This window comes from Strix aluco, chromosome Z, assembly GCF_031877795.1.
Source record: "Strix aluco isolate bStrAlu1 chromosome Z, bStrAlu1.hap1, whole genome shotgun sequence".
Taxonomy (NCBI): Eukaryota; Metazoa; Chordata; class Aves; order Strigiformes; family Strigidae; genus Strix; species Strix aluco.
This window is the reverse complement of record NC_133971.1, coordinates 1,649,064-1,675,000: the sequence shown is the minus strand read 5'-3', so window position 1 is coordinate 1,675,000 and position 25,937 is coordinate 1,649,064. Positions and strand designations below refer to the sequence as shown.

Sequence of the window (25,937 nt, the reverse complement as noted above, 5' to 3'; positions counted from 1 at the left end):
ACAAAGGTCAATGTCAATGAGCATTTGTGTGACACTATTACTGCTTAGTGCTACTCATGTTAACTGACTACTCGTAGAAACAGGATACTGTCCCTCAAAGCACTGCATGAAGTCTGCTCACTGATATCAGTGATTCCGACCTACAATCACTATATCCTTTGTTTATACGGAGAATTACTGTCAGGAGAGCAACGACTGCAACCTTCAAGAATACTCATTGAAAAAAAAAAAGCAATCTCATTTTCAGTAGTCAACAATTTAATTCAGTAAGTCATGTAACTCCAATAAATCTAATACTGGAAAGCGATGAATAGTATTTTTACAGAATGGTACACAACTTCAACATTAAACCAGAGTGGACTAGGACCACATCGACATGTACACAACTCCTTGAAAAATCATTACAAGGATTTAAAACACTCGAACCTTAATGTCAAATCTGCAGAGAAGGCTGATATTTCCTCAGAAAGGCACAGCAGGGTACTCTCCTTGTCCTGTTTTGATATATCCTACTTGCCCTCAGGGTTTGTTATGTTTTAAAATGAAGCATGCTTACTTTTTAATCACAGATGAACACTGAAAGCTTTTCATAGTACTTCTTAATTTAATCACCATAGCAAAATTAATTTATAAATATATTGTTGTGCCTTCTAGTCAGTGTACCCGTTCACATTCTGAAAGATACACCAACTAAATTGTCCACATTTTTGGATCATCATGAAAATACAAAATCTCTAAGTATTATGAAGATACTGTTCCGATGAAACAACCATGGTTTACTGTTTCAACAATGCAATTAAGTTGCAAAAACATTCTACAAAGCCATCAATATAAAGAACTAATTTATTTTATATAAGATCACTGTGCATACATTTTTTTAAGTTGAACAATAGCCATAAACGTGCCAATAATCTAGTAAAATAAAAAACAAACCACAGCCCTGGAAAAATACTATGTACTTACCAGTCTGTGCTCAATTTTCTTGCCTTCAGCAACTGGCTTTCAATCCAGTTTGGTCTTTGCTGTTCAATGCTTTGTATAACCTTCTGGGTCACTTGCTTAGGACCACTTTTCTGTTTTCCCATAATACTTTCTAAGCACACACGAACTAAACTGAGTTTTTCTTTGCTCCATCTGTCAAGTGTTGCACCTGTTAAAAGTTCTGCAGTATTTCCATCCTCCAATATCCGACATATAATTACAATCAAGTTCCAGACAAGCAGACCAGCTTTCTTCAATTCAGCAAAGTTTCTTGACATTTTTCTCTCAGCCAGAAAAAAGAAGTACTTAATTGGGGGAGGCAAACATGCAATCACTGTAGGTAACTTGCTGATTACAATAGATACTGCCTGAGCTGCAAGCCTTGTGAAGCCTTAAAAAAAGAAAGAAAAGAAGATATGATTAACATTAACATTCTAGTTCTATCACAGCATGCTTCTGAATGTTGTATGATAATTTCTAACTTTCTTTTGTACTGAAAATGGGTAAAAAGCTTAAGTACTCAACACTGTAGCTTGACTTCTATTGTGCTTCCTCCACATAATCCCACAAAATCTAAACAATAACACGAATTAAAAACAGAGAATCTAGAAACTGTGGAATTCAAACTGTGACTGTTTTAACAATTAGTCCTGCTGTGCACAGTTATTACAGAATAAATGGAAAAGGCAACATCCAGGTGTTCTGAATGGTAAAAAAGTTGTCTTCAGAAGTGTAGTGTAATAATTTTTTAACTTCCTGACTGGGGACATTGCACTGTCTCAGCATATTACACACATTCATAATCTTTAGTTTTCTACCAATCACTTTCAAACTTACAGAACTTCAGTTTATCAACTTTCATATAAGCATGCACACTAGAGAGCACATACAAACATTCTGGGTATTAAAAGTAGCTATAGAAGTAACTACAGAAAATATGCTGCTCAAAACCCAAGACATATGTAAAATGAAAAAAACATACCAAAAGGTGATCCATAATACAGAGTCAAGATTTAAAAAAACACCAAAACAAACCAAGAAAACTCCTGACTCATTGCACCTGTATTCTCAACTTTTTTTTTTTTTAAAAAAAAAAGGTCAGATCTGTTCTAGGTGTCACATAGCCAGTTTAATTCATCATTAAGTCTGAGCCTTACCTCTCAGCTTGCATATCAGTTCAGGCTTAGCGATAGACTAAAATAGCCATACCAGTTCTAGATCAAAGTGAGATTGCAGTGAGCACACTGCTGCATAAATGTGTCTCAACATGCTGAAGAGAAGACATGAGGAAAAAGAATGGATTGATGCCCTGGCTTGCCCACAGTCTACATATTCAAAACTTCATGCCAGAATATACTAGAGTCATACTACTGTATTGAAAATAATCAGGGAGTATTTTGGTGGCAACAAATTGATGGCGAAATATTTCCAAAAGCTAGCCTTTTGAAAGGATGGAGGCTTTAGACACTACAGGATATGAAAGTATATACCAGAAATAGTCTTTACATCCATCACCTTCAAAACATCTCCTATTACATCTATTATTCCTCTTTCTTCAGCAACTGTTTCAACAACCAAGCAGTAGTGAATTCCATACCAGTTTCAGTGCTATTCAAACATAAATTGCTGTTGTAAAGTTGTGATGAATAAATCGTTATCATTTCAGAGAACATTTAAATTTAAACAGTCTTGACTGAAAAGATGATAACTAAGAGAAGAACTGGTTACAGCCAAGACAGGAACACAGACATTATGCTTTACTCTGCCTTGAATCCCACCTTACTACTGCCAGATGCTAAAAGTATCATCAGTACTACAACACTGATTATTTAAAAAGCTTGTTTGTGTGTGCATAGGTGTAAGCCTCAAGAAAGAGGTACTGAATTTTAACACTAAGTTCTTTAAAAAAACCACAGGATGCCTGCAAATTGTTTTGTTCATTGTCAAACTGCAATACTCATGAATTATAACTTAAATTTTGATATGTGCTCATTAAAAGGGTAACAAGCTTTTATGACAAATTTATAAAAGAGTATAAATTTCACCTACATTTCCCAGATTCTTTTCTCTTCATTTCCGGAGGAGTGTAATTCCATTCCTTTGGAACTGTCTTCAGTAAACTTTCAGGAACTATTTGCCTGTGCTGGTACGTTCCATAGTTTTGTGTTGCCTCCCATGAATGCATCAAAGAAATTATCTGCTTCACTATACCCTTGACTGAATTAATCAAAGTCAACTTCAAGCATCTGATAACCTCTGGCTCCGACTCACCACAACTGGAAACTTCAGAAGGAAGAATTATTAAATATTCAGTAAGTGTAGTCATTTGTGTAAAACTGTTTCAGAAAGAAATGTTTCAGAATTCTTATGGAAAGAAAAGTAAAAACACGATTCACAGTAACTTAGACTTATTGGTCTGTTACAAATTAAAGAGAATGTAACGCAAAACAATGTAGCATCTTGTACAGTACTGACAAAAAATACAATTTATTTCCTTCATCCTCATTTCTCCATCGATATATTTCTAAAAATCTAATCTAAGCTGACTGATGTCTTCCTTTTTATATGGAATACATTTAATTACTTGTTAGACATCAATGAGGCAAATGGATATACCCATTCTTTTCTATTTCCTTGTCTTGACAGTATTAATGAAGTTGTGTTTATTGGATACCCAAAGTGTTACACTACAGAAGAGCAAAGGAAAAAAAGATATTTTTGAAACAAAAATGCATACAAATCATAGTCATCAACAGAGACATAGCATGTTATCAGAGATTGTATGTTGAAAATAGACCCTCCTAAATACAGTTATTGACATTACAACAAGTATCAATCTTCTCCACATTCTTAATACCACAGAGAATTGCAGTTTCCCCACTGCCATGGTGCAGCAGTTGCCAGGCAGGATGCTGCAGGGCGTATCAGAGATGTCTTTTGACGCGTTAGGGCCTTTGCTCATACTTTTGCTTGTCCGTACTTTTTGCTGATCGAAGTTTTATCCTTCTCTGCATGGCCTTTCTGGAAGCTTCCACGCAATATTTCTGTATTTTTCTTCCTCCTACACCTTAAACTTCCACTTTTTGCAATCTCATTTTTCTCCGAGGAATACCTGAGCACTTCCACCACCTTCTTTTCTATTTTGTGATATTCATAATTCTGTTTCCCCTTTTACATTTTCCCATTTTCTTCCTTCCTCTTCTTTTGAGCTTTCCTGCACTGTAGCCATCATTTGCAAGATCACCCTTCTAAACCTCCCCTCTACTTTCTGGTTGAATTCTGCTTTTCCTTGGGGGTTAGTTGCTCTAATTGCGAGGCACAGGATTAGGAGCCTGTCTGCCTGTTGACAGCAGAGTCTATATGCCCATCAGACTACGTCTCCCTCAGTAGGAGTCCTTCCTTTCCTTTTTCCACTCTCCTTCAATTGTTTCTTACTTTTAAATCGTGGCAAAGGTCTGGAGCTATTAAATGCACAGAGACAAAGAACCTGAACTGGTAGAGAGCTACAGAAACTATCTGCTGCCAGACTGCTGGTAGACAGTGAAGGAAATCAGACCCCTGGTCGACCACACCGCTCCACAACCTCCGCTTTCTTTAAAATTTTCACCACTCCCACCATGACCTGATTGCTCAAAACACTTCAATTATACTATAATTTTGAAGTACCATCATTTTGTCTTATTTATTAAGGTAAAAATAACACGGACTACATATCTGAAAACTAACAAGTTTTAACATCAGATTTTAAATACTTATTAATAAATTAAATACCTGACATATTGTATAAGCAATTCCACAAGTGCTCTTTTTCCATGTAGGTCTCAAAAGCAATGCCAAGGGATTTGGGTGACAATGTGCAGTAAGACAGTACTGTGAAGATTGCTTCAATCAGAGTAGGCTCTTTGTTATTTATCTGTTCTAGGAGAGAACTTTGTTCATCACAATTCAATACTTCATTTCCTTCAAAATAAACAAAAACATGGTTATAGTAATTTTCAAGTAATTCAAGTTCACAGTAATAGATAGTATTAATCAAAACAATCTGCAAACTGTAGCTGAATAATATTTCAAACAATAATACTTACAGATATTGAAATCTGATCTTCCTCTGCATAATGATGTTTGACTGTCTTCCTGAATTATACGTAGCCATTAAAAAAAGAGACTCAAGCATGTTTACAAACTATGGAATATGCCTATTTAATTCAAAATGCACTCAGTATGTAATTGGAACTTGATTATTTACTAAATATTAATCAGAAGTAAATTTAACTACTTCTGTAGAATTACAGTCAAAAAGTTACTACTGCTTAACTGCTCTTGCCAATATATTAGTCACATGAAATATGACTATTTAGTTATAAAAAATAAAATAAAGTAGCAGCTGCATACTTCCCAAAATGGGCTGGCTTTGTTTTCCAGTATAAGATGAAATTGAGAAAAAATCAGTTCTGCAAAACAGATTCTCAGCCCTGCTAAGACAAATACCTATGTTCTTAAAAACAACTAGTGATTTTCACAGAGTTGAGTGGCAACAGCTTACATAACATGTTTCTAAATTTTTTTCATAATCATTATAAAACATTCTCCAAGCTGAAAGATAATGATGAGCTTAAACCTCTTTGAACCAATGCAACGCAATGGCTTTGAATTGTGCTAATGTCAAAGATCTCAGCTTCCCACATATTTGTGGAATATGCTTTTGATGTTAACAATCATAACAAATGACCAGAGCCAGAACCAATTAAACACTTTTAATTTAAATTTCTAGTTTGAAAAACTGAAAGTTTCTGTAAAACTGATTTAGATAAAATTATACTTGAAAATGTCATTTTTTATGCCAGTTTGGCTGCCCTTATCTTTAGCAACCTGTGCAGGAGAAAGATGGGAGAGACTAAATTTCTAGGCTGCATTTTTCTAGTGGTTCAAACAGCCTTCAAAATCTACCACGGTGGAAAATTGCTGCTTTCCACCCAGCTCTGAATGACTTGAGAATGTTGTAAAATTCAAAAATCTCATTTTACCCTCCTCTGAATTCCTACAATCTAATTCACACATTATTGTAAACCATTCAGTCTGGGTAGTGTGCAACCTTAATAGAAACAACCCATAGGATGTAGAAAGCTGAAAAACAAGATCAGTGATTTCATAACCAACAAGCTGTGGGTTTTCTTCCCAAGGCAGGAGACAGATCAGCAATAAGAATTTTTTTTAGTCAGCTTTTTTTTTCCTATGAGTTGAGTGAGCTGGCATATTTTGCTGAGACACCTTCCAATGCCAGATGCTTCTGAGTGAAGAATCAAACGGATTCTGCTAATTCACTCAAACCAGAGATATGTTGTCTAATATGGATATGACAAAGAAAGAACCAGGAAAGCAGAAAAAGCAGTTCAAAAAGAAAAGGCCAGAGGTATTCAAATTGTGAGATGGAAATTTGAATTGAACTTTGATTATATTACTGTAAATATTTTTAAAAATTAATTTTACCAAATTCTAGGCAGGAGGATTTGCTGAGATTTTAAACACCATGTAAACTGTCTTTGCAGAACATGATGGGAAACTGCTTTGTTTAAAGGGGCTTATGACTTGGAATGAAGCTTAAATTTGCTTTATGATTGTGCCACATGGAAAGTTTGAGTCACACCTTATTAATAACCTGTGTAATCAACTTAGTGATACCAATAAATTTAGATAAATGGAAAGAAGTATAAAAGAATTCTGTAGGGGTTTATATATATATATCTTCTTATAATTAGTGTCTAATACAAGTCTTGTGCTTTCAAAGACCTTCATGAACCCACTGGGAAACCATTCTGAGGCTAGACGTAACAAGGTGTGTAAGCTTTCACCAGCTTCTTCTTGTTTTACACTGTCCTGGTTTCAGTTGGAATAGAGTTAATTTTCTTCCTAGTAGCTGGTATGGTGGCGTGTTTGGATTTAGGTTGAGAAGAATGTTGGTAACACACTGATGTTTCAGTTGTTGCTCAGTGTACTTACACTAAGTCAGGGACTCTTCAGCTTCTCATGCTGTCCTGCCAGCGAGTGGGCTGGAGGTGCACAAGAAGCTGGGAGGGGACACAGACAAGACAGCTGACCCCAGCTGGCCAAAGGGGCATTCCCAACCATAGGATGTCATGTCCAGTATATAAACTGGGGGGAGTCGACAGAGGGACACCACAGCTCAGGCAGAGACTGGCTGGGCATCGCCCAGCGGGTGGTGAGCAACTGCATGGTGCATCACTTGTTTTGTATTATTATTATTATTATTATTATTATTATTATTATTATTATTATTATTATTATTATTATTATTATTATTATTATTATTATATTAATGTTATTGTTATTATTATTATTATTATTCCCTTCCTTTTCTGTGCTATTAAACTGTCTATCTCAACCCACGACTTTTCCTTTTTTTTTCCCCAATTCTCTTCCCCATCTCACTGGGAGGGGAGTGAGTGAGCAGCTGCATAGTGTTTAATTGCCAGCTGGAGTTAAACCACGACAAACCCTGAAGTAAATGTTGCCCTTGTAAGAATATCTGACCCTTCAAAGCTCAGGTTGAAATGAGTTTTCTTACTGATAAACGGGCATGCATCATAGCTATCATAGAATAGTTTGGGTTGGAAGGGACCTTAAAGGATAATGTCAGTTGGTTGAAAGGTTTAGCTAGTTGATCAGTAAAGTTGGTTAAATATTGTGAATTAGGAGTCTACAGAAAGATATGTAGATTTCTCTTGCCTTAGAATTTTTCTTTAACGTTTATTAGCTCACCTGTCATAACATTAAATATTCATCTTAGTTTGAACTCCAGTGCAGCCTTCTTGTTAATCATCACATAAGAACAGTATTTATATGATAGGCATCCTACTTATTGCCCACTGATGCTTCCCTCTATATATTTCTCCTTTTCCCACTCGGTGCATTTGTATATCAAAAGCTAATCTGTGAAGGGAATCTGGAGCTCCTATAGGTAGCTCGAAGCAGATGCTTCTTTTTCATTTTAGTAGGACTTACATCCAAACATAAATATGGCTATATACTTATCTTAGGTACCTGTTAAAGAAAATCTGCTATTTGTTATTTCCATATAGCATAATGTTCCATATGCACAGAGGATGCCAAAATATACACAACAAAATTAATATTATTAATAAATACCTTTATAAGAAAATTATGTGTCTAGTGAATAACAGCTATGCCCTAACCAGTCACGATGAATCGTTCTTCCCATGACAAAATAATGCACTTAACCTCTTGGGATAGTCCCATGTATTTTAAAAACATATCTTCAGAGAGGCAGACTTACAAGTGTAATTTATCCGTATTTCTTTTTTACTGATAGAAATACCTCCCAGTAACTTGCTGACATTATCACACTCATCCAGCTCTTATCTGCTACTGGTTTAGCCATGAAATGAATCTTACTGAATTTAGAAAATCTTGTTATTGACTCTAGATTTCTCCTTCCCTAGTGAATCCTTACAAGACAGACAAGCTATAAACAGTTACGCTGTCTTTTTTGACCGAAAGAGGTAGTCAAAATTCAAATTTATACATGCTGTTTCATTTAGGAAGAGAAACTGAAGATGGAGCAAGTTATTTCTGATACAGTTCTTTTATTTGCAAAAAGCATAAAACTTCTGCTTTCTTTATAGTTTAAATCACAGCAGCTGATGAGGATATAAAGAATGCAAAAAGGATATATTTTATTTGTTTATAGAACCAAATCTTTCAGCAGGCACTCTGCACTACTTGCTTCTTTGCACTATATTCTCAGTGCTTCTTCTGTCACTGGCTTTTTTTCTATTCTTTTTCTGTATCTGTTCTGGTAGATCACTTTACTTGTCTCTCATAGAGTTGCTCCTCTCCAATGCAATCATTCTCCAGTCAGTCTTGACAGCTAGAATCTATTGTAACTTTGAATATGACTTTATTTTGGCAGAAGTCTATTATTTTAGTTTTTAATTCCAAAAAGAAATTTTAGATCCTATTACTTACATCCCGAATTGCTGATCTTAACCCTACCTATTTCAATTTAGTAAAACCCAAATAGTAATATCCCCTGTATTAGCTGCTACCCATCAATCTAATGAATCCTAGATTTGTGACAACTAAAAGCTCAACACAAGACAAAAAGACTTTAACAAACTTTGTATCACCTGTCCATAAATTATTAACGTATCAGCAAACTACTTCTGTGCCTATATATTTATATGTCACCAATCCCATAGTATTTTACTCTCATTCAACTCCCTTCAGAATTTTTTCCTCCCTAGACATTTTATTTCCAACTATCTGAGAAGAAGCTTCCATTAATGAATCCCTGGGTTAGCAGCCTCTGTGAAATCTATCTTACCCATGTCAAATAGAAAAAATCATTACTATCAGAATACCTCCAGCACTGATTTTATGGCATAGTATGCTGAAACTGTGGCATTCTGACAGCCAAAATTTGATGACGCAATATTGAATTTAGCCCTATGGCCTTTGTATTACTCCATGTATTGGGATCGATAATGAACAAGTTGTCCTCTTAAAATGTATTCAGTCTAGAGCTCTATGGTAGCAAGAAGTTCCTACCAGAAATGATTAGGTCTTTGAAAAGCTATCCATATGCCCATCTATCACAGCCACAGAGACTCTCACAGATATACCACAGAGACCATCTTCACACTTTGTCAAGAGAAGGTATGTGATTCCTAGCAGGGCTCTATTACAGCCCAAATGGAAATTCCTGTTCAATACTTCAGAAACTCTATAAAATCTGTTTACCATTTTCTTTAGCTTATCACTGGAAAGTCATCCAAAGGAACAGGATATCTGATTAAGGTCCCTTTTCTATTGATCTTCCAGCTAGAAGTACATCATGCCAGTAAACCCTTCTACCACTTTACCACATTGGCTATGCAGGTACAGTATCCAATAAGTTTACTGGTCAGATGGATATTTTGAGTAGATGCCACTTTTTAAGTAATTTCTAATCTTTTATCGTTAGGCTACCACGATACAGTTTACTATCAAGAAGAAGCCAATAAAACTATCAGGTGTTCTGGAATCTGTACTCCCAGGCCTCATCCTGGATGATCCAAAAATATCTGGAGGAGATAGCTATCTCTGCACAAGCATATAAATTCTCTCTCTAAGAGACTTGCTTGTGCGCTCCAAATGAGGACAGTGTTGCAGATCAACCCCCAAGTTTTGTCAAAAAACCTGCAACACTATATTTCCCCAAAATTTTGTGTGTTTGAACCATGGGACTAGCACCGTTGCTAGTTCTTCCAGTTGCCTGGTAGACTGTGTCTCAGGATTATTAAATCCAAGGAGTTATTACAAGGAAGTACAAAACCAATGACATTCAAATATAAAAGTTTTAAATTGTGATACAGATTTAGCCAATGTCAGGATTTTAATGGAGATGGTAATTTATTTAAGAAATGTACATTTTCTTTTGTAGTAACTCACAAGTGTCACTGAAAGGTCAGTCTGATTTCTAAGTGAGGTCAGTTGGTAAAGTTATCACCTTTCACTGTTCTTTTAGGGTAATTTACAAAAAAATTAGAGCTATTTACCTTTAAATGCCTAAAATTTAATTCATTTAATTACTTTCACTTAAAGTTTAATTAGTGCTTAAAAATTACCTTAAAATGCTACATTATACATTGTGGCAGTTAAAGAGCTACTGCGCAAGGGGCAAAGAATTGGAGGGGGGGGGGGGGGAAAATCTTTCCATCCTTCAAATATATTTTCAAGTCATTTCTCTTGTCAGAAATCAGTTTATAAAAGTACAGTCTTGGAAAACACTCCATATCTAATAGTGTCTAGGCAGTTGGCTGATACTGTACCACACATTTTTATTTTCTCAGTGGAAATCCTCCCTTCTCCACCCTGCTTATGTGTGCAAGGTGAATTATCTCTTTCTGAAGCTACTCACATTTCTTTGGGTCCCATTTCAGATTTGCAGCCTTAAACTTATCACAGAATATTTGCAAATGTTACTATCAGTTCTTATTTCAGAGTTTTAGTGGGGACCAGGATATCATCTAGGTTTAACCGTACAGGCTACACAATACCCTCTTCCATTAGTCTCTCAAATATTCACTGTGCAAGCCAAAAACCTTAGGTGAAACTGCCAATGGCTTTGTCCTGCTATGAAAGCAGTTTTCCTCCAGTTTATCTCCACATGCCAATATTAACTTTAAAGTTGTGTGGAGAAAATGAAATTAAATCTCTGTAACAACTGGAGTCTCATGTATTCATTGTAACGAATAAGATTTTTTTAAAAAGGAATACATTGCTTTTTCTACTGTACATCATTAACTTGGTCCTACCATCTCTTCTTCTTAAACAAGAAGTATGTATGAGGCCCAAGGACTGAGTGAAGGCCTCAGATGTGCCTTGTTGACGATTTCTCAGTGACTTCTTTCTTATCTGCTATTGGTAAATGGCGAGGTGTCTGTTGACGGACGAGGTTCCCTTTGGTATTAGTCCTGTGTTGGGCCAGTGTAATTCAACAAAGCTATTGATTTTTGCTTTATTATGCAAAGAATAACTCCTAGTTCCTGGAAATAAAGACTGTCAAATGAGAAGTCACAGGCCATTCCGCTGGCATGCTGTGCACTTAGAGCAAACCTAGCCGACATCCTCAGAGTTCACCTTCTCACCTCCCATTTTCATATCAGCATTTGCTGGATTCAATAACTCGTATTATGCAAGCACCACTTTCTTTATTCCTCTGTTATTTGTTGCTTGTCAAAATAATCCATTTCTGTTTCATATCCATGGGTGATAACGCAATTCTGGTAAAAAATTCCACCAAGCAAATTGCAAAGCAGTTTGTTTTGTCAGAAAATTAACACAGTACTAGTCACCTTCACTACTTCTCTCTGCAGAGGCACAGCAGAGGCCCTAGTCCCTTCACTCACTCAAGAAAATGTCTTAGAAGAAATTTTCTGAACATTGGACCTATGGAAAACAACTCCGGGATTATATTATACTGCAATTATCTGTAATTCAATATACCTATGTTTAAGTTATAGTTGTCCAATACACAAATCCAATTTTTCAACTATTTTTTCAAAGGTGCCTTTTAGGCAGTGGCCGTACTCACTGGAGACAAATAAGTCGTTCAGTTTTGGCTATCCTGACTCATTGCCTTTAGTATTTTTGATGTGATAACTTCATATTTGAGGAGCATTTTACTTTTTATATACATTTCATCTATCATCTTGCACAAAAAATGACAGAACTCCAAATCTTGTCACCTCTCTGTCCAGATAGTCTATAGTTACATACATGGAGTTTCAATAGCTTCAACAAATATGATAACCTTCTTATAATATTTAGCAACACTAAATCATGCATACATGCATTCCCCCAAAATAGTCTTTCTACTGAGACAAGTTTGCCAATCCCAACAGCCCTCCCTACTATGACACGGAATATACATTATTTCTGACCTTCACCATGGTACAACCATATGAGAACGATGGGAGTGCAACTAAAATAAATGTGTTTGTGTGATGCCTACTGTTAAGTATCCCAGAGCATTGCTACAGTAGGAAAAAATGTTATCATGACCTAAAAACATCTACATATAGGCACCTCTTTATACAGAGTTTTTGCCTTCTGGCCTGGTTTTTAAAGGGAAAAGGAAAGAGAGTAAAATAAAGTAAAATGTGAGAAGGCTTCTCCTATTCAAAAAATTCTTCTAATGTAGCTAAATACCAGGGAGTTTTGTTATCACTAGGGCAAATCACTCAAAAACTATGGTATACTTAGCTTTTTATCTGTTTTCATGCATAATATTACACATTGCAAAATTTTACTGTTGATGAGTACATAATTATGTAAGCTTTTTATCCTACTGAACAGAAAAATCCCAAACTGTCATTGCTAGTACTAAGGTATAGCTTATTAGTCCAACTTTTCCTTGTGTTAATACATAACAGCTCACATAATAAAAAAATTCTAGCTTATATAGCATCAGAAAGCTGCTGTATTGGAGAAGGAATAAAGAATACAATCATTTTATCATTAGATAATTAACCCTACTGAAATGAATTTAGAAGCTATGGATCATCACAGGTTTCAACTTTATCTAAACCGAAAGTTTACTCATACCAATATTGTAATTACATTAATAAAATGTGTGTAAATAGCACATTTTCTAATTCAAAGTAGCATATATTTCCCTGAAGCTGAAGAGGTAGGTCAGTCAATAGATTAATACGTACTGTCACTTAATACCTGTGATAATTTAAGCAGCTAGTAAAATTCAATAGTGGATAACACCAGAGTAAGAACATGATCCTGAAAAAACATTTGTCAGTCTTTGTAAAAGATGACAGGTATTTGAATAGGGAAGTGGATGCAGTGCAGCTCTCAAAAGATGCTCGACAGAAGTGGAAGCAATGTTGTATCCCTGACAAATGTTAGACCACTTTAAAATGACAGAACTAAATTATGTTATATCCAATATTATGTGGACCTAATAGTTTTTTTGATAAGTAGGGAGAATTCTTTTGCTAAAGAAAGATAGAAACTGAGACGCTCATTCACTGTTACTGCAGAATTATGTCAAACAGGTGACTGTACCACGAGCTTTTCAACAATCTGATCATTCGATCCAAAAGCTATTAAAAGGAAAGATGTGATAAAGTTTGTTGCTTCAAACACAGTATTAGCAGAATGAAAAGAAAACCTTGCAGAACCATTCCTTCATTTGTTCTACCTTCATAATGGCATTAATGAGAGTATTAATGTGAGGAAGCATATAAATGCACTTCTAGAATGCCTACAGTGACAAACATATAATAACTTAAAAACGCAAGCTTTTCACTGTTGAAACATAATTTTGAAAGTGATCTTTCAGACTACTAATCCACACTTTTAAAAATCTGTGTAAAGCAGTTGTGGTATCAAGGCTCTGTTAAGTTCAAACTCGTTTTGACTCCTTTGCATTTACAATAGCAGCCTATTTTATCAAACTGCAGTCTGCTTTGAAACTATGAATATTCAGATTGACCGCTAAACATTCTCATTAAAAAAGTGATGATTTTTTTCTGTCTTTTTGCCCATTGAAGAAGTGTCCTACCGAAAACTGAATGGCTACTGATACCCCCAAGAAATCGTGGACAGCCTTCCTTCACTATTTAAAAGCAGTTAAAAATGAACTTGTGTTTCTCACTGATATTCTTATAAGGACTGACAGTGTAAGTACTTACTTGAACTTCTCAGTAAAATTTTCACTAGGAGACAATCATGGTGTAGCAATGTTTCCAAAAGCAAGTTCAAATTACAGTATGGCTGGGATAAGAGCAGTTTCAGCTGACCTTGGGCTGCCATTTCTCTGGCTGATGGAGTCCTTTCAAAATGTAAGATAAAAACAGAATAATGTAGTTAATTTATCTATGAAATTAATATCCTTAAAGTGCAGATGTAATGCTAACTCCCTTAAATGTCAATTCCTCCCAGATTACTCTGAAAACGCTTTCATGCTTGCTTACTTTAAGGCAGCTCAGGGAAGGAATTACATTTAATCTCAACTAGCTAAAAGCAAATTAACATTTGGTAGTCTGCCAAAGTTATAACTGATACAAAGCAACCTCACTTATCTCTTTCATGGAACCATGTTTGCCTTGTTCTACCAGGCAAAAAGGGGGTTTTTTTTGTGCTTGAATAAATTTAAGGCTATTATTCTTTAGTTCACTATTACATTAATTGTTTAGTAAGAGCTCTGAAGTGTCCTTGATGAAGTATATGAAGCTCTTAATTAAAAAACCAGAATGCTCAAAGGGGCTGCACGATTCCACATTAGGTCGACCAATTCTTACACGTCCTCAAAAATCCACCTGAAATATTAGACTGGTTGGGTAACTGCTTTGCCAGCTGGGAGAAGTGAGAAAGCATAATACAAATTCATTAGCCTTTAAGGCAACTGCAGTTTGTTTTCTGCTTGTGGTTTCTGTGTTCTGCAAAAGTTTAGGTTTCCAAACAAAAATATTCCAGGGCTTCCTCTGAACTCAGCCAATGACCTAACACCAACCGTTGAACTCACATTGGAGCAATTAGATAAAAAAAAAATTAAAGAAAATCTTGTCCTGCAAGATATTTATCGTCCATTGTATTTACTATTTTCTTCTTCTTGAAACATTTTTTAAAAATTTTCAAAACTGGGTTGTGGGTAATTTTTTTTCTTGAAAGCTCAATTTTTAATTATTTTGAAGGTTTTAAAATTAAATTCCAACAGATGTTTATCCATTGTATTTATTCATTTTGGCTAGAGGTTTATACAACAATAGGTGCTAACATTGAAAGTTTATGCACTGTGTATGTAAACTTTTACGCACATAAATTTTACACGCGCCAGTGTAAAAGCCACATATGCACTGACGCATTAGCTATGCAGGCATAAACATTATCTGCCAGTACACACACAGCACCCTCCGCATCAGTCAAAGCCTTCTTCATCAGGAGCTACATTTTCCTGTCGGAGAAGGATTTATGTGCCTCTGCACATATGCTTTACGTGCCATTTATGCACAACTGTTGGGCCAGAGCTAAAATGAGTTCACGTGGCTGTTCTAACGCAGGGGAACCCCTCTGCTACGTTGCACACTTCTATGACTGACTCAGGCAGGTGTGTCACTACCCAACCCTGCCTGTAGGCACACGTGAAAAAAATCAGAGATGACTGCACAAAACCTTTGCTGTTCAGTCAAGGTTGCTATATAGACAATATACCTAATGGAAGTGAAAATGCCAGCTGAGACACTCCTCTAGTTGAGTCCCTCACATGCATGTTTGAATTTCTCTATCACCAAAAAAGCAGTATGCCACGTATCTTGCAGGGCAACCTTGAAGTAACCTAAGGAAACCTAAGCTTCCATAACCCCATTTCCCAGCAGGACCTTTACAACACGCTATTATGTCAAAACTTCACAGTTAATACTGTAATAGTCAGTAAAGGAGGATTTTATACGCCTCAGCTTTCGGGATTTTAACAGTAAAGCAAATACCTATGAGTTGATAAGCAATGTACGTGCCATGAAAACTTACATACAGTTTTTGTTATTTTCATCTGGTACATGATATATAATCATTAATAATGTAGCACTGGCTCGACAATTATATTTTTGCATATAAGAATATACTGGATTCTAATAACATTTATAAAAAATGTACACTTAAATCTTGATAGAACTTGCAGCCAAAATAACTTTTCCATATTTAAACCACACATTGCATTCAAACTTCCAACATTAGGGCTTTGCATTCTTGATAGTATTATCTTAATTTCTGTGTGTTCAAGATTAGTTGTATATATCTACAAACTCTAATGCATGTAAAGAACTAATTAGCAGTTAGTTTAAATTAAAACAATTACTATATTCACACTAGAATTAGTGCTGTGGCTGAGAGCAAACTCAACACTTCTCTAATTCAGTTAAAATATATGGGCCAGTTTCATTTTGTTTCTCCCTTGAATGCCACATTATCATACCTAATAAGGTCACTCATTGTCTCCAAACTATAAGAAAAGGGACAAGTTTGGTCAATTAGATTTATGAAGGATAATATTTTAAATTACTTCAGAAATAGATGCCATTTTTAGAATATTTGAGTTGAAATAAAACTTGTCTGTCATTGACCAGATGGGAAGTTATCATGTTGTAATATACACCAGTTCTTGGCTCTTTAAGCCTCTTGCAAATTGAAATGTACAATGGTGTGACTCACTTGGAGGAAAAATAAAATATAGCAGACATTCCCTACAGCCATGAAGCTAGCACCAATAAATGCACTGAGAAGTTTTGTAACGTGCATATGGAGAGGCATATGTTCTCCCATCCTCGTAGCTCAGTACTAGTGAAAATAAGACTAGCCTCATAAAAAGTGACAAAAGGTGAAGTACATATAAATATCACACATATAAATGTTCAGTTTTGTACAGTAAAAGAAAAAAAACAGAACTCTGATTTGCAAACGGTAAGATTATAAACCCCAACGAAGCAAAGAATGAATTGCAATTACCACTAAAGGAACTGTAATACAAATTATCAGTAATTATTTAGTTTGATAACCAACTATGTTAATTTGGTTAGTATCCAAGATAGAAAAAAAGAAAACCTCAAATGGTAAGTTCACAATTTTATAAGGCAAATAAACATTAACGCTAATTCATGTTAACAACGTCGACAAAGATGTTGAAGTCAAAAGAAAACATACTGTAGCCATTTTTGAGCATGAAAAATAATGTAGTAAATCTGGTTAAACAGTGAAATTGCAAACCAAACCGTTTCAGGAACTAGCACAGATTTCTCTTGAAATACCAAGTTTAGGAAGAGCAAATACTAATAGGTACCTTCATGCCAGGTTAGAGTCTTCAGTTAAAAATTAGGTGGCCATAGCTGGCAGGTCTACAAGGGTCTATGCTGCCAATTCCATTACAGCCAATGAAGACACATTTTTATTAAACGTAAGAAGTAAAACCACAAAAAAAATCCAGGAAGGATTAGAATGCTCTAAAAATAGTTTTCTGCAATACTTAACATGTCTTGTTAATACTCTAAATGCAATATTTCAAGAAAGAAAAGCTTCCATGACATAAATAGACAGTGTAAAACCTACAACAAAATTAGAACACCTCAGAATATGTCCTTCAAATTACTTCATTGTATACAGGGTCTTTCCCTGTTTTTTCTGAGCAGCTGAAAGGTGTGTTGTTAGAAGAGAACACTAAATGTTTTAGCAACATAGCTCATTCATTATCACGAGGACAGTAGACATGGCTTTATACATACGGACTGTCCTCACCAACTGAATCTTCTTAGAGATGTGCTTTATTTTGGACTAATTTTCCCATTTGGTGGTTAAAAAGATGTATATTTTTTCACTTTCCATCCAGGGAAAGTATGAAAATGATGGATAGCTCTGGAATATTTTTCTGCTATTTATTCAAGACAAATCTGTCCTAAATAGCATCTGTAAAATCCTAATTCCACCTCAAAAAAGAGAATTATGTCAGACTGAAGTGGTACCAGCATTTCCTTTACATACTTAAACGCAGCAGAGGGTACTCACTTGTGAAGTCATCATCTAAAACTGTTAATTCACAGCATAATTCAAATTTTGAGCACTGGCCTTGGATTAGGGCATCAAAAAGCTTACAGTCTTTTCTACGATGAGTCCTTAATGAAGCATAAACTTTCCCAGAAATAGAGTAGATCCCTTTTTAAGTGATCATGCAGTCACACTCCTTCTTCTATACCCCCTCTTCTCCTCCTCTTTCTCTCCACCCATGCAAAACTTACAAAGCCACTGACAAATTTCCTTGAAGCTCGATTGAGAGGTAAAAACACATGATCTTTCAAGCTTTAGAAAAACTTAAATTACTATTTCAAGCAGGGAAAAGGACACGTTCTGGATTCAACAGTTATTCACCCTGGCATTTCAGTTAGCTAACCACACAATTTTGACTTAGCCACAGCATCTACGGCCTCTGGCTCAGCAGGTATCACCAGGGAAGGAGATAACAGGACTGCTGACACATACTGAGGGGTGAAGGCTGCTTAGTGGACAGTAATCAGCATGTTTTGTGTCATACGGGGCAAAATCATAGGGAAGATACTGGGAGGTACAAGGTGCAAGACACTGTGTGTGAAGGTAAGAGGTAATAAACCCACAGCACATTGGTCATCAATAGGTCACCACAGGTCACCACTCATATGATAACGTATTCCTCCAAAATATAAAAATACTTTCTCAGAAAACACAATAACAACTCACAAAAGCAACTTTTCATGAAAATGGAGAGTGAAAATCTCTCAGGAAATAACTTTTGAAGAGGAGGAGGAGGTGAAGGGGTTAGGAGAGGATCCACACTGGTGTGGGAGTGCTTCAGGTTCAAAATTAGAAAGGGAATGACAGCACAGCTGGTAGCATATGTCTCATATGTAGCTTGTCATTATATGCAGTGACACAGAAAAAGAAATTAAGCTTTTTCCTCTAATCATGCAGTAATCTCCCAAAAAATCAACTACGACCAAGCAGCATAGTTTTCAATGAGTTATTTATATATCAAACCTTTTTTTTAACCAGCAATCATAAACAGAGGCATACATTCTTTATCTCCCCTTTAATTATAAGTCTTTCAAAACAGCAACTGTGCTGAACCACATTATTGTCAAGAGCTATATACTCTTTAATTAAAGGAAGAAAACCTTACAGATAATTCAAATATCAAACAATGAATATACCAGCAAAAAGCTACACAGTGCACTACTTTCAGTGTGACCTTTCTTACACACTCTTAAAGATTAGGGAAATCTGCAATGAATTTTAAAAATGTTTGTTTTTTTAATCAGAATATTAATTAACATCTATCAAGCTATACTCTTTTCAAAATGTTGTAACAGTATTTGATAAATGTTGATTATCTGGTGATTCTTTTAATACAATCAACTTTTGATACTCACTTCAGTGAGGAAGAACAGGATGATGGTATGCAAAATACCCAGTGTAATGGATAATAAGAGACCTTTGAAAAATCTCGAGGAAGATGTTCATCAGAATTGTTCAGAAAGGTCCTGAAAAACACCAAACACTTCTGAATTACATGGAAGACTGCAAAGCCCTTCGGATCACTTGTACTAAATATATACAAATAGAAGACAGAAAATCCCCTAAGATAAATAATACTAATATATATATTCATACAGATAATTGCAAATTTATTTATCTTATGTACTGTTAAAAATGTCATTCTATAACTTATTTACTTTTACTCTTTGAAAATTGGTATCTAGCACTGTTAGCATTGTTCAAGCAGTTGTCTTCATATTTTAACTCCTAAATAGCACCTTCTCAAACTATGTTTGAAAATGCACTGAATAATCGAATTGCTCTTCAGTCATCCATTTCTATAGCTCTTTTCTTTGTGCATAACACATGCATCATACTATCAATACTTCTATCATAACCATAAGTAAAATATCTTTTGAAAAGATAATGGTTCTCTTTTGAATAACATGCAAGTACGTTAGGCTTTGGATTAAACTGGACAAAAATTTGAACCAGAAGCTTGGACCTTCACCGGCTTATGAAAAATAGAATACTGGTTGAAAAAAAACCTGCTGTTTTCAAATGTAAGGACTGGTGAAGAATTAGATAGCTAGTTTTGTGTCACTTCTGCTTTATTTCTCTTACCCAAAGAATGTGAGAGGCAAAAATCAGATGTGTCTGATCCATTGATACTAAAAATTAACTATTTTTATTAATTAATGATATTATATGATTATAAATATATATATAAGAACAGGATTATAGAATTTCATGTTTGCCTTTAAATATTACTTAATAATAAATGATAATAAATGTAGTATTGGTACAATTAGTAGCAACCACTAGGACACAATAATGTGTGATAGGAATGGATGCTCCTTGGCCTCTTCCCTTTTTACTCTCACTTACCTTGAATACAGTTCCAGCAGAGAGGATATAGTCTGTTACATACACCCTCCATTCACCATAATCAATTACCACTTCTTTTGCACCTTACTTTTCAACTTACTTGGCTGTGAATTTTTCATCTTAATACCTTTCCTTCTCTGAAGCTTGTTTCTTTATGTATCATGGCTGGGATTTTCTAAGTTATGCAAAGAAGGTAACTACCGTTAAAAATGCTGCTTCTGCAGAGCTCATTTATGGTATATTTGCTTTACTTTCTGGAGTGATCCAATGTCATTCCCACTTTTGAGTCAGTACTCTTTCTATTGCAGTAAGAGCAGGACATTTAAAAATATGTCAGGAAAATAAATGAGGACTTTCTCAGGACAAGAGTATCTTTTTACAAGACATAAAAAAAGCCGCTGCCACGACATGCGAACAGTGAGAATGGATCTAAACACTTAAAACTGGAGACAGAATGGAAACCCATTGGAATACAGCCCTCAGGGACTCCTAACCTAAAAGGTAAAATCTTCTCTTTCTTACAGGGTGCTTCGTCATCACAACATTAATAGTATTTGTGTTTTGTCATTTAATTATTTAAAATTACTTTTTAACTCTTTTTCACAGCTGCATGTAAGTAATTTAGAAGTGCGGCTACATGTCTATAAGGTCACTGTCGGTCTGTAAGACCCCAGATGAAAGAAGAGAGAATTACACTTGTTCAATAAGACAGACAGGTGTATAGCTTCTGACCTTCTCCAAAGGACAGGGTGATTTATTTGGAAATTAATTTTACTAATCAAACAAAATTAGTAGGAAGAATTTACTACAGACTTCAAAATGATCTTAAGTAAGCAATATCTGAGCAGAAGGATGAGCACATAGTGAATTTGTGGATTCATAAAAACCTGAAGATTAAAAATAAAGCTGAGATTGTAATATAGATAAACGGAGAACTTAAACCAGAAAATAGAAAATGACAGTAATTTCAACATTGTAAGAAAATTAAAGAAAAAAAATCTTATTGTCTCTCATCCTATGAAATATTTTTCTTAATGTACCAATGTGTGGAGCCAACTTCCTACAAGAAAGCATGATAGATACAATTTGGATAGTAATCTAATAAAAAAAGACCACATCTTGTGTACTGATAGTGTATGAACTGTTTGAGAGACTTCTGGGCTAAAGCAGCTTGTAAGTATGGTTTCTTAACTGTCTCCTAAGGAAAAGCATAGGGCAGAATTTCAGACTCCAAGGCTTCTAACAAATCCTCTACAGAAATTTTTAAACCAAGATGGAGACAATCTGAGAGCTTTAAAGATTGTTTAAATACTAGAATAACTTCAAGTGCTATAAAAAAATCAAGTGTCTAATGATAATACAATAATTCTGATGCCAGCATTTCTCAGTGTCCGCTGCTACCTATGTAATTCCTGCCAGGAAAACCCAACTCTGTGCCAGACAGTTTAATTCAACTACTCTTCTGACAGAAGTATAATAATAGCTAGTAGGAAATTTGTTTTGACTACAAGTTATGTTAAAGCAGCTGCCTATAGTCTCAAAGCAGTGGATAGCATCTGTGAAAGTATTTAATACCACAGCAAGATTCCAAGTTACAGTACTTTTATTCTTCAGTAGAGTATGACAAGGTGAGAATTGATCTTGTAAGCCTCAGTGCAGGTGTGAAAAAATGAGATGCCAGCAAGATGCATCCTAATGGTATTTCCTTGTAGACTTCAAAGGATTTAGCTCTGTATAGGGAAAATACACGACTAAAAAGCAACTTCATGAATTATAACTCTTGTATGTTGAAATTAAGAGAAATATTTTCAGTTTTTAAAATTGAATGACAGATATTTTTACTCAGTAGATGGCAATTTTACCAATAGAATCTCTAAATTATTCTCTCAGCATTCAAGTGACTCACCTGATTTCTTGTTGAGAAAGTAAGATATAACAATTCGTAGTATGAAATCGTAGAAAGGTGCATCCACCCTACTCTTTATGATCTTGCCTAACAGAAAGATTGTCATCTCCTACTCAGTACAAAAGACTAAAGAATATAAAAAAGCACCCAAGAATAGATCTGCTCCAACTTCAGCAACCCTCAACCTGCTGCAGTCTCTACTCTGAAGTCATAAATGGGTCTGTGGTACTGCCAGTCTGCTTCTCCTGGATAATTTCATTCTGTGAATAATAATGAATGAAGAATAGCATCGGATTCTCCTACAAAATACACAAGGGGCATTGAAACTATTAGATCCACTGCACAAAACCCAGCTAATTGAACTGAGTAACTGACAACAACCTTGTCAGTCAGTAAGACTATGATGACTGGAAACTGTGAGGAATGAAAAGCAGCAAGAAAACAGCAACACCTGGTAGTTTTGGGGAGCACATACTGGAGACTGCTGTTGTTCAAGAGCTTCCTGAACAACTAGGATGAAAGCGGGCAGACAGAACACACATTTAGGACATTTGCAGATGACACTAAACTGGGGGAAGTGAGCACAGCAGTTAATACAACAAAGAGTGGAGTGCCAAGTCATGGATGACTGGGCCAACAGGAACTCACAAAGTTCACTGAAGTAAAGTGCAACTTTTTGCTCCAGCAACAGAATTATGATAAATTAGGCTGGGAACTGTCTGTCTGACCCCAAGCCTGGGGTTTATGGCCAGCAGGGTGTTGAATACGAGGCAACAGTGCATTCTCACAAGAAACAACACAAACCACACACTGGGCTGCATTAGGAGGAGTATGGCAAGCAGACTAAAGATAGCGATCCACTTCACCTACTTGGCAACAGTTAAGCCTTACCTAGAATATTTTGTCCAGGCGTTGGGCCTACAACTCAAGGAGGATGTGAGGAAACTGGAAAGGACTAGACTGCATCGTCTATGACAAGAGATTGAGGGATCCAGGCTCTTTTACTCTGGTGAAGAGGTGGCTGAAGGGTCAAGTCATCTAATGGCAGGCTACAACTACCCAAGGAGTAACGACAAAGACAACATGGACAAACTTTGCTCAGCTGGGGCTGCTGTGATACCGCAGGACATAGCCAGCAGCTTTGAAGGTTCACACTAGGTATTAGGCAATACTTTGCACTAAGGCAGTGCAGCTGTAGAAGAGGTTTCCCGGAAAGGGTGTAAAATCTCCGTTCCTGGAGGTTTACATGAGTCAGCTAACACAGTCATGTATGACTCCTCTTGGTGATTGTCCTGCTTTGAGCAAGAGGTTGAAATAGGTGACCTCCAGTCCATTCCAACCAACATTTCTGTTATTCTAAAGTTACTTCAGGAAGGCCAGACAAGGGTGGAGGGAAGTGAAGCACAGAAAAATGAGTGAGTATTGAAAACTGATGACCCAAGATTCATAGGTGAATTTAGGACTGGGTCTAAGTAGCCTTGTCATACAGAAAAGAAACTCTAAGTGATAGCAGAATGCACAACATTTGATCACAAAATTAGGAAGGAGAAAGCATATGCCAGAATCACTTTATTTCAAGTTAAGGATATTATAAATTTTTCAGCACCCCTACTATTCTGTTGCATTTCAACAACATAATAAAGAATCTTGAATAATTTTAATTCCCTGGAAGCAATAGTTAATACAGCATCTCTAGTAAGTTGGAAACGAGCCAGTCCTATTATTAGACAACTCCTGGAAAACAATGTTCTGTCATCACTGGTTTTATGATTACACAAAACTTTCCTGAGCAGTCTAAAGATTAATTTAAACCTAGCCCCTTCAGGGAAATCTTCTAGTACCAGAAGAGAGCATGATAGATTTAAAAGAAAAATCTTTTTTTCACTTCCAGTTAATTTTACCAAAGTTTTGAAAGATATAAAGCCAAGATAACAGATGGAAATTTTGATTATACAGCTGTAATTGTAAAGAGAACTGATGAAGGATTAGTATTCCTTTAAAATCATGCATAACTTCTAAATATGTTATTGATAGATTCTTAACGTGATGAACTATGCACAACTCAGTGAATAATGGACCTAGAAATTCAACATAAAATTCAGTATATGAAAGTGTTTCTGACTGGATATAGTTGTTCCAAGAAGCTAACTTGGTAAATCTGTTTTTTCTTTGTATTCTGGACACTGGGTTAGGCTACCTGACAAATATTTGCTGTAATGAAACATACAATATAAAAGAACTGTTTTGATAATGGAATCTCACAGGTTGGAAAATAAAAATTCTGAACATGCAGTTCATAAAAAATATCCCTTTTTACTTACACAAAAACATGCATCATCTCTTAACAATGTTTTTTAGTGTTAATATTATTTTTGTAACTATATAACAAAATGTGACATTTTTTGTATTCTTAAACAAAGCTGTCAGATTTTGGTTATGATTTGCAGAGTACTTTGTAGTAAATTAAATGAGCTGCTACATCCTGTGCATGTCGAATTTTGGATCTCTAGAAAAGCAAATTAGGACACTGAAATTTATATGTCTAAATATGAAACCTAGATGACCAAGTTGTTCATCTGTAGAATTACACATAAAATACAAAAGGCGCTGCCTCACTCTCTCCATTGGCACTTTGTTCTGAAACTCAGTGAGTTCTCAAGTTAGATCACTTTTTTAATCATTGCAGGTACAGATAAATCTGTGAACAACATGGATTAGTGGAGGAATAGCTAAAAGGAACAGACTATACTATATATTTATTTTAGTCCATCATTCTAACGGCTTTCATGAAGGAAAGGTGAAATGTCAAAATTGACAGTAGAAGCAGTTACAGCTACTACAATGTCCATTTCGGCCTCCTTTAATATTGGCACAGCAGGACTACCTAATCTGTTCATGAGTCACCTTCTTCATTGCTATTTTTTCGTGACCCTGCGTTGTATAAGATCAAACATCCAGTTACAATCCACTTTTGCATGTTCCTCAGAGCCCACAAACATTAAAATGAGCCCACACATGACAAAAAATATGTCATTAAAGAAGTTTAAATGCAGGAGGTCTCCACCCTCTTCTTTGTACTGCTAGTATTACCTAGAATTTTCTCATTTAGAATAATAAAATAAAAGTCAGTTGGAAAGGATTTGACTTTTTTAGTTTTGGTTTTCACTGTTGTTTTTTGAATTTGTGATCTCATTTTGTACTGTTTCTTACACCAAATTTACAGCAGAATTTTTAAGCATGAATGTGCTGGTTTTGGCTGGGGTACAGTTAATTTTCTTCACAGTAGCTGGTGTGGGGCTGTGTTTTGGATTTGTGCTGGAAACAGTGCTGATGACAAGGGGTGGTTTCGTTACTGCTGAGCAGTGCTCACGCAGAGCCAAGGCCTTTTCTGCCCTTCAGCCCCCCCGCGAGTGGCCGGGGGTGCACAAGGAGTTGGGGGGGGACACAGCCGGGAGAGCTGCCCCAGGGATATTCCACACCATATGGCCTCACGCTCAGCAGACAGAGCTGGGGAAGAAGAAGGAAGGGGGGACGTTCGGAGTGACGGCGTTCGTCTTCCCGAGTCACCGTTACG

The 25,937-nt window shown here is 35.8% G+C and overlaps 1 protein-coding gene across 4 annotated transcripts in view; it reads right to left on the bottom strand.

Annotated features, from left to right (window-relative positions):
• KIAA0825 (KIAA0825 ortholog) overlaps positions 1–25,937 on the bottom strand; it is a 249,099-nt gene that overhangs the window by 125,092 nt on the left and 98,070 nt on the right. For all 4 annotated transcript variants that reach the window (XM_074812971.1, XM_074812970.1, XM_074812969.1 and 1 more), the window contains 5 exons: positions 19,464–19,574; positions 14,211–14,350; positions 4,753–4,941; positions 3,031–3,264; positions 964–1,372 (listed from right to left, as the gene is read on the bottom strand). In XM_074812971.1, the coding sequence (XP_074669072.1) occupies positions 964–1,372; positions 3,031–3,264; positions 4,753–4,941; positions 14,211–14,350; positions 19,464–19,574 (1,083 nt within the window). The remainder of the gene's footprint in view (positions 1–963; positions 1,373–3,030; positions 3,265–4,752; positions 4,942–14,210; positions 14,351–19,463; positions 19,575–25,937) is intronic.